This window comes from Parasteatoda tepidariorum, chromosome 10 (assembly GCF_982258835.1).
Source record: "Parasteatoda tepidariorum strain Cologne lab strain chromosome 10, Ptep-v5.0, whole genome shotgun sequence".
Taxonomy (NCBI): domain Eukaryota; kingdom Metazoa; phylum Arthropoda; class Arachnida; order Araneae; family Theridiidae; genus Parasteatoda; species Parasteatoda tepidariorum.
In genome coordinates, this window is record NC_141764.1 from 72621848 (window position 1) to 72632061 (window position 10214).

The following is a 10214-nucleotide window of genomic DNA, read 5'->3' on the forward strand; positions in this document are numbered from 1 at the left end:
TATGTAAAGTCTTTATTTTGACTATACAAAAACATATATAAACACAAATGATAAATTTTTTATTAGTATTTCATATGAATTTAAATGAGAATAATCATAAAACATACAATAATAGGACAATGAGAATGCTAAACTGAAAATACAATCACAAGTGAGATTTCATTTATTCCATGTCATAGTCATCATCTTCCTCCATATCCCCTTTGGCACTAGCATCATTTGGCATCTTAATTTCAGTATTCATTGTACCTACAGTGGGCATATTTATTTGTGGAGTTGATGCAGAAGTTGTGCCTACATTAGGCATTAATATTTGTTGAGAAGCCGTGGTAATGTTAATAGATGGCATCAACAGCTGGTTTGTAACAGTAGTAGGCACACCAATTGTAGGCATTAAAATATGCGTAGTAGTTGCTGGGTTTGTTCCGATTGTAGGCATTAGTAATTGAGGCAGAGAATTGATTGCTGTTGTCACTGCTGGTGGTGTGGGAGATAAAGAAGATGTCACCCCTTTTCCTGAAAAATAAAGATTTAATTTTTAATATATAAATAAATAAATATTATTACATAAATAAAGATTTAATATTTAAAATGCAACCATTTGGCGAAAAATGACCGAAGTTAGAATAAAATTAATTCTATATATATATATATTCTAAATTTGTACAGGTCAAATACTAAAAATACAAGCTTGGGAACTATCAAAATCAGAGACTATCAGATTTTTAACAGATCAAAGATTTAAACACTATGAAGATTTAAGAAAGTCTTCTTGAATCATAATGGTCACTCATTTTTCATAAAACCACATAGGGAGCTTTAGATGCTCCAGAAATAAAGTAATATAATTTTTGCATGAGTATTGGGAAAAATTCAGGTCATTGGTCAACAGGCAAAACAATAATATGCGATTTTATGAGGTACAATTACCAATTATATTATTTTTTATCATAGTAATAAAGTCAGTTACACCAATCTTGTACAATTCAAAGTTTTAGAAGCTTTAGCATTTTTGTTTTAAAAAAATATTTTTAAAATAACTGGCATTTACAATTTCTACTGGTATTTTAAAATAATTGAAGATAACAAATATCACTTTTCTAGACTAATGCATTTTTAACTTGGATTTTATTTTAAGTTGAGAGTACCTGTTTTTATTTTTAAAAAAAATAATAAATAGACAACAAGACTTAATTTATGTTAGCTTCAGCAGACCATAGCTTAACTAGATCAATAACTTAGCAGTTACTTATCAGGACATCTCATTATACTAAAATGATCTGTCTGAAAAACAATGTTTCTGTTGGACGATCCACTCCCCTGCTTTGAACACAATGGTTGAAGTTGTCTATTATGCTTAGCCAAGACAAAGCATAATTATGAAATGACATAGTTGCTTTAAAATGTGAAGTATGATTTATCATGTTTAAAAATTATTGTCTTTTAATTTAGCTTTAAAAAGTCACAGAATTTAAAACTTTATCTAATAATATAAAAATGTTTTCAATAATCACTTGAGCACCTTTACTTTTCTATTATAATAATAAAAAAACGCTTAAAGAAATAAAAAAAAATTGCAACAAATATTGTTTCATTAAAAAATATTTTTTGTTTTGCATTAAATAATTAGCAATATTGATTTTAAAATGGCTAAAATAATATTGAAAATTATTAAAATATTGTATATGAGACTAATTAACATCTCCCTAGATATAACTATTTCAGAGTATTTAAAAGATTCTGGTAACTTTAATATAACTAATATCAATAAAATATTCCACAATAAAAGAAATGTTTAAAAAATAGGAGAAAATAGCAAAAATTTCTCTGTATACGTATATCCAAAAGAAAAAAAAACAATGCATAAAAATTTATAAGAAGATAATGCAATATATATATACATATATATATTTATAACTTAGCCAGTAGATAAATTTTTAAATAATATTAACAGTAAATAAATGTTTATACGTCAATATAACATTTACGCTTATATGTAAAATGAACAATGCATATACATTTATTGAGAAAAAAAATTAAGTGTATTATGATTTCAACCAGTAAATATTATATAAAAGAAATAATATTTTTTATTACCATCAGAGAATTTGATGATTGGTGTCGGCACAGGCTTTGAAATGCTTACAACTGGTTTTGTTATTGCTGGAGACAGATTTGTATTACCTTTGGAAAGAACAGAAGGTGCCTTGTTCACATTTATCAATGCAGAATTCTTGTTTCCTGGAAAAATAATCAAAATTTTATTATAGAAAAAGATTTAATGTAAACTACATACAGTTCATAAATAGATTAAAACATAAAACATACACTATTTGAAACACAATATTTAAATGAAGAATTTAGGACAATGATAAACCACATTTTCAAATTTTTTAATGGAACTTTGTATGCAAAAGCTTTGAGGGGAAATCATTATGATCTTCATGTAATAAGAGATCGGAATACTGTACTGTTTTTTAGAGGAAATTCAGAAAAATCTATGAAGAATTAATCTGGACAAAATATCTAGGCACAGTTTTCAGCAAAATTAGGGAGAGAATTCGAACTATCTTTAGAAAACATTTGGCTAATGACTACATTAATATTCCAAGCCCTTCAAATAATCTAGAACGTGGAATATAAAAAGGGAATTTCAATTATAAGAAGAAAAATTTTTTTTTTTTGGAATTTAAAACTTAGATGTCCAACTTGATCAGTCTTTTGGAAAAAAAATTTTAGGTTCTTAATATTTGTGCTTCTCATAGTGATCAAGAATTCTAATCCAAAAAAATAAGAATTTTAAAGTAAAAATTTATTAATACTTCATAACAGTAAACAGAATAATTAATTTTATATTATACTAATAGCAGCAATTTAAAAATTCATTTGTCTAAATACTAGCACATTTTGAAAGATTATGATTAAAGTTCTTACAAAGGGTTATTTTTATATTTAAACAAAATTTACACTAACACAAAAAAAAAAAAAAAAAAAAAAAAAAAAAAAAAAAAAAATAGAAGTTTGAGAATTGATGCCTACTGCAGTAACAATTTAAAAAAATTATTTTCTTAGAAATTAAACAATTAACAATCCTCCATGACTAAGAGATCAATGCTTATCCCCCCCCCCCAAAAAAAAATAAGGGCATATTCAATTAAACAGCTACTTGTTTGTTACAAACTAATATATATTTTTAAAATCGTGGTTATACAAAAAATGAATCAAGTTTTAAATTTTTTCGATTTATTTAGAAAAGTTGTTTTTACTACAGTGAAACCTGTCGGGAGCAACCACTATTCCCGTTCGACAGTAAAATAGTCGTTGATGGAGGTTGGTCGTTCTTACAGGTTACCTCCATTGACCTACATAAGTTTTGGCAAAAAATATTATTTTAATTAGTGTCATTTTTTTGGTGCAAAAATACCACTTGTGTTGGAATCATGAAAAGATGTATCGATGAATAAAATCTCAGCATATATAAAAATGATCCCAACTGTAATTATGTGTAAAAACAAATTTACTAATCATGAATGATAAAGCTATTTTAAATAAATCCCGTTCGAACAACATTTTGCTTTCTGTTTAAGTCTGCATTTAATTTTATGTCATAAAAAATAGTTATCTTAAAAAGAAAGGAAGAGTTTTTTTGTTTGAGATGCTTGTTTTTTCTGAAATAACTTTTTTTCTAATTTAACCTTCAACTCTAGAAGTAAATCATTGATTGTATCACCTTTAGTGCACTCTGACTGTAACATGAGGCATCGTCAAAAAAGATCTAAATAAGAGCGTCACACAAATATTTTGAATTAATTTTACTCTTATTTGTTTTGATATTTGACCTTTCCCGCATTCGGTACAAATGTTTGCTGGTCGCTGGGAGAATTTTTAATTGTCTCTAGAGGAGGAAATCTACAGAAAAACTTCCATGCCTCCCAAAAGTGGTCATAAATAAGTCTTTCCTGGAGGTTTTACTGTATTTCTAAAAGTTTTTATCACAATTTTTAAAATTTTCTATGCATCTTTATTATTAGAGCCATTATTACAATATACTTTCACTCTTTATGTTTAGACATAAAGCCCTCTTTTATTTCAACTTCATTAATAAGAACACATCATTGCCCATATACTTTAAATAATCCAATAGATGTGGTTATCTAAGTTTGGCACAGATGACGATAAATTTTATTATGTGACTTTAAAGATTTCTCTAAAATAAAAAAAAAGCAGGGTATTTTTTTAAAAACAAGGGGACCTTCAGTTTTGAAGGGTACTAATCTATCAATTATATTTAGATAGATTAGTGAACTTCAATATTTTAGGTTAATTTAGCCCAAAAATAATTTGCAACAGTTATAGTAATTTGAAGTACCCAGTTTCTGCTACTGCAATTTCTTTTAAAATAAAAAAAAGATAACATTCTCTAAAGAAAAAGGGAGGACAGCATTTTTACAAAAAGGACAAGAAAGGCGCATTTACCTCCGTAAAAGGGTGGGCCGCCTTTCTAAAAAATACGTAGGGAGAACACTGTGAATTTTCAATTTAAATGTCCCTAACCACCACCATCATCTAAAAACTAAATAGTAGAATATAACCAATGTAGTTTTAACACTAAAGCTAATTAGTTTCAACACATATCCACAGTTATTTTCCATCAAAAACATGCAAAATACATCAATGTATTCAAGTAGTTATTTGTAAAACTGTTTCTATTAATTCTTGCATCAAGCATTGATTGTAAAAATGGGATCTTAGTACATACATTATTTATTATCATGTGAGAGCTAACTAATTTAGAACATATATAATTCTTGGAGAAACCACAATAAAAACAAATCATGTAATGAGACAACAAAGTCTGGCAAAAAGTTTGGGTGATAAAAGGATTTACATTGAGATTTGTGACAGATCTTACCTAAATTGGAAGTGACATTACTTATGCTTAATCTGGAAACTGTATGAACTCTCTAAAAAGAAAAGAAAAAAAGAATATTGTAACAAAATAAATAAAAATTAAAACAGCATTAACTTTCTAAAACTCACTTTTTTTGAAGCTGACTTTAATCGATAATTACAAGAAGTAAGACTGTGACGATCAGGAGGAAGACGCAATCCAGCTGTTGATTTGATTTGTGGCAAAGGCATACTGTTTCTTTGCTTAGCAACCTCTAAAATTACCTTAATAAATAAAATATTATAAAAGTAGGTGATTAATTTAGAATGACAACGGTTAATTATTAGATTCAGAAAATATAACAAGTAATTGTTCTAAAAATATTTTTGGCAAATTAAGGACATTATTAGTCAAATATGAGGAGCAATAAATTTATTACATGTATAATAAATTCAATAAAATTTTAAAAAGTATAGAATTATCTTCTTATATTATTAAAAAATATGAAAAAGTAACAAAAAAAAAAACTGTAAATAACTTAATTGAGAGTTATAAGCAATAATAACAACTAATCCTACTTCCTTTCAGAGAAAGAGGAGATACCAAAATTAAGTTTGAATGACATAAAAATGTACATTACAGAAATACAGAATATTTATCTAAAATGGCTTTAAAAAAAACCCACAGAATTTAAGAAAAATTATTCAATATTAATCACAATTAAGATTTTTTCGTATGAATATCCACTAAATTTATTCTTCACAAACTAACTTCGTTAATACAGATACATGCATTAGTACAGATTAGTAGGTACTGCTTGGTGAAACCAAGCGAATTTAAGGCAGAGGGTGTTTTTCTTGCTTCTACAGTGGCACTATCTATGGCCTAGAGTACGACTCAGCCACACACGTCATACCCTGTTTATAGGATGGACCCATTTATTCATCCATAGATCATAATTTTAACCAGAACCAGAGAATGGTCAATCACCAATTCAATACCCCAAGAGTATTGATTTGTTATGAGAACTTGGAGGACTTTGTGACCCCGACAGATTTAATGTGCTTCAGTCACCATTAACTCTTCATCTGACGGTGATCGAACTCACAACCTCATGGATATGATCCAAATGCTCTACCAACTAGGCTATCCCATTTTTACCACAGTTTCTTTTTTCTTCACTATACTAAAATCTCACTAGCACTCAGCATTGCTGTATGGCTCAAGATGCATCATAATCTTTTTTTGCTTCTCCTGACTTTTCAATGCATGATATTGGAACATACCAGTTTATAAATTTGAGAATAGTTTAACTTTTTTTTTATCAAAGACCACATAAAAATCGCAAGAGATACTTCACATGGACAGATAATCAAATATGGAAACCCCCCATTAAAAAACAGTTGAGTTAGCAAGTATGCTCTTTATTAAGCTTATGTTAAGCCTTTAACACACCAAAAATAAAATAAAAAATCAAGTATCTGTACAAATAAGAAACACAACTTAATTAATATCAATTAAAATAGAATTCAAAATTCTAATAATAATATTAGAATTTGATGGCGAATTTTAACAAATATTGCTTTGATTTTTCCACTAGATAAAACAAAATTTAAGATTATCAAACTATAATAACAATGGAACATTGAAAAGAAAGCAATGTATTGCAATTATGCATTATTTTGAAGCAGATCATCATTTACTTCTTTCTTTCTTATTCAAATATGAAGTGACTTTGGAATTGTTACTGAGAAAATATTTAAGCTGAGAAATGAATTAAAATTTATTTTCTCTGTAAAAGGCAAATAGATTTAGCATTATCAGAAATGAATTCATAAACTTGCTTATTCGGTTGATATTTTTGATCAGTGGAATAGAGTGAACCTTTAGATGCAAAGAAAAAAAGGAATTGAAACAGCATAAAATTCATTGGCTCTTTGAAAGCTGTTCGTGAAGTGAAAAGTAAGTAAATTTAAGTAAATTAACTTACAACTAAGAAAAACTTGATTTTGAAAATTGTTGTAATGCTTTATAATTTAAAATAATTTCTTGATGTGGGTGATTAAATTCTTTAAGGAAGCTTTAAAAAAAAAAAATTTCACATCATTTGAGAACTTTCAAAAATTTAAAATTAGCGTAAAGTTCAGATTCAAAGTAGATTGGTTGTCAGAAGTGATACGTGTTGTACCTTTCAAGTATTCATATATGTATCCAAGGATTAGCAAACATTATTGGCATCAATTCCAAACAAAAAGTGCATTATAATTGTTAGTATTGTAATCAAACTATTTATATCATGCCTTGATTTGAGGGTATCCTGGATTTAATGGAGGAATTACATGTTCAATGTTAAACAGCCAACACAAAAATGTGTCATTACGATCATAAACCAGACACCATGAGAAAATTAATTTTTTCCAATTTCTTGAAAATTATTTCATGAAGCAGTTTTCGTTATTTGATTTCTAAAAAAATTTTCAGAAATAATTTTAATCTGATTAAATGTGGTTTGTGTGTACTATCTTTGAAAAGTGGTGTTAGGTGGGAAATTAGTTGAAACTACTGGAATACAAGATAAAATTGAAAAAGAACTTTCTAACAAAAGTCTTACATCTCGAGCAGGTGGAGCAGCCATTACTCTTTCTTGATATAAACTTATAGCCAGCTTTACGTCCTCATTATCAACACATTTCTTTTTTGCATGAGTTGAATATAAAAAAGCATCATCAAGAATAGTTGTCAGATACCCTAAAAACAACAAAATAAAATAAATATTCAAGAATCACATAGGTAAGAAATTTATTTCAATTAAAATTGTACAAAGATCCTCATAAAAAAAAGGGGGGGAATTGTTTTTTTTTTTAATAGAAAAAAATTAAAAACAAGTTTGATTTAAGAAGCATTTACACTTAATAAAATAATATTCAGAAGATTATTATTTTTAGATACATTTCTTAATGTATAATGCAGACTAAAAACTATTATTTATAATAAATATTTTAAAGACTATAAATTTTAAGTAAACCAACAGACAAAAAAATATAAGCTCTAACACTTTTGTAATAAACTTTAATGGGGATTGAAGTTTATTACAATTTATAGCTAAAAATTTCCAACCAGGAAAGTATTTAAGTCCTGCTTTTGGTCTGACAAAAAAATATAATTATTTTCTTCCTTTCAGCTTTTTTAAAAATATCACGATTAAAAGGTTTATTTTGTTTTCGTAGTTTTGAGTACATTATTCATCAATCAAGTCAGATGGGATTAAATGGGGATATGTTAAAAATAATCTATTTTGTCCTTTTAAATTGAGAATTTCATTTAATATTTTTAGAAAGATTTAATGGGATTAGGGCAAGAAACAGATGGGGAGATTTCTGTATCGTAATCTGTGGCAGAATAATCGCCAAGTCTTGGAAACTTCTGTGTAGTGGCCCACAAGAGACTAAGAAAACATCACAGAGAGGGACCAACTCGAAAGGTATAATTCGCAGCCACTCGCGGGCAAACATCTACATCCTTTTTTTAAAAAAATTTGCAAGCTTAAAATCTATTTGGCACCTTGACGATTGTAGTTGACGCTACAGATAACGATTCAGAAATATCCTAAAACTGATAAAAAGTTTAATGTTTACAAATTATCTGGTTGTATGTATCAACTTTATGTTAGTTTAAGCTACTGATGAATTTTCTTCGAATATCATTAAAAATTGGCAAAAACTAAAAATTTTAGTTCAAACTGGTTATAGGGATATCTAAAGAACAGATCTACATAGAAATGTAAAAATAAATTTCAAAGTTCTATTTATTATGAATTGCCTTTTTTAAGGTGGGATTAAATGGGTATATGGTTAGGCTTGATTAAGGGTTGCATGATAGGGATATTTCTTTTTGTAACTTCAGTATTACTCTGAGTTTTATAATGAAATATCTAAGAAATAATTGACTTGTTTGATTATAGTTCTACAAAGCAATTTTAAAGCAGAAAACAAAATTTCGTTTAAATTTTATTTTAGGAGAATTATAATGGGGGGAATAGCAATATAACAGACACATTACACAAATAAAAAGATTACCAAAATAGCATAATCTTACCACTTAATGAGCATATTTAAAGATATTTATATCCTTAAATATGTTCACACAAGTTTCTGCCTTTATATGGCAGTTCTTTTCATGGGGAAAAAACGATTTCCTTAAAGTAACTAGATTTAATATGTAAGTAGTAAGAATACTTTAAATTACCATTACAGATATTAATCTTTACACTCTAATTTATTTTTCAAATAAACCAAAATAAGCTTTTGAAATAATTATTATTTCATTTTAACAAGCATTGTAAGTAAGATTTTTTTTTTCTGGATAACTTACGATAGCTAAATTCCAACATTTGGTTAAGAACTCGGGGCTCATAATCACTTATACCCATTTCTTTTAATATACTAGCCATTAATTGAATATCTTTCGGTGAACTTCTCACAGACCCAACAGATGAAGTAGGATCTACAGCTTCAGCCATATTTATTATAGAAATATATTGAATTGAACGTCTAACTTTACTTATTAATGAATATTTGTTTTGGTTTTGAATGTCTTTTTAGACAAACATTAAAACGACTTTAACTGCTTATGTCTTTCCAGTTAAAGTTCAATCAAAATATATTTAGATGCAGTAGCGCTACCTACAAACGAATTCGGAGGAGATGCAAGTGAGAATTTTTTTTTATTTCTCACTTGCAGATATTTTTTCCTCACATTCCTCAAAAATGAATAGTCAGATTTCAATAAAAAAAGTCCCGCAATGGACTGATCGTTAAGACGCGGTTCCCAGCAAATCACCGAAGTCAAGCATCACTGGCTGCTGTCAGTGTGCGGGTGAGTGACCACTTGGTTTAGTTTGCATAGGGACCGAGGGAGTGCGGTATTGGTCCTCGTTGAACCGTTCTACCATAAAGCGCTCAAATTCACGTGCAGGTCGTCGGGCTACCAAAACGGTGGTCCCATCACCTCTGCAGAGGATCAAAATTGTGATGACATGTCTGGGAAACATCCTCAGGGATGTTTTCCAGACCGTCACCAATAGCCCATTGTGCAGCTCCAGTGTGGCGTAAATGAGCTACAACAACAATTCAATAAAAAAAAAAATTCCATCGAAATTTGATATTTATTACTGTGGTATTTATAACTTGATATTTATTATTACATTTTTGTCAAGGATTCTAAAAGTATTATTGAGAGCAGTGATTATGGAACACCCTACCCGACTATGAAAAGACTAGAATTAGCGACTGGTTCTCGAACGCTTCGTCAAAGAGGAACAATC

The 10214-nt window shown here is 28.3% G+C and overlaps 1 protein-coding gene across 1 annotated transcript; it reads right to left on the minus strand.

Moving 5' to 3' along the window:
- Positions 1–38: 38 nt before the first annotated feature.
- Positions 39–9518, minus strand: Taf9 (TBP-associated factor 9). Its single transcript, XM_043052262.3, has 6 exons — positions 9263–9518; positions 7503–7639; positions 5041–5175; positions 4913–4964; positions 2098–2241; positions 39–516 (listed from the first exon to the last, which is right to left on the minus strand). The coding sequence occupies exons 1-6, from the start codon at positions 9408–9410 to the stop codon at positions 164–166; spliced, it is 969 nt and encodes a 322-aa protein (XP_042908196.2). The 5' UTR covers positions 9411–9518; the 3' UTR covers positions 39–163.
- Between the last annotated feature and the right edge of the window lie 696 nt (positions 9519–10214).

What these genes read in the sequence shown, in the direction of transcription:
- Taf9 (XM_043052262.3), bottom strand. Translation starts at nt 9,410, where the DNA reads ATGGCTGAAGCTGTAGATCCTACTTCATCTGTTGGGTCTGTGAGAAGT. An exon ending in CTGCTCCACCTGCTCGAGAT is followed by an intron (nt 5,176 to 7,502) that starts GTAAGACTTTTG and finishes TTATTTATTAAG; the next exon opens with GTAATTTTAGAGGTTGCTAA. An exon ending in AATCATCAAATTCTCTGATG is followed by an intron (nt 517 to 2,097) that starts GTAATAAAAAAT and finishes TTTATTTTTCAG; the next exon opens with GAAAAGGGGTGACATCTTCT.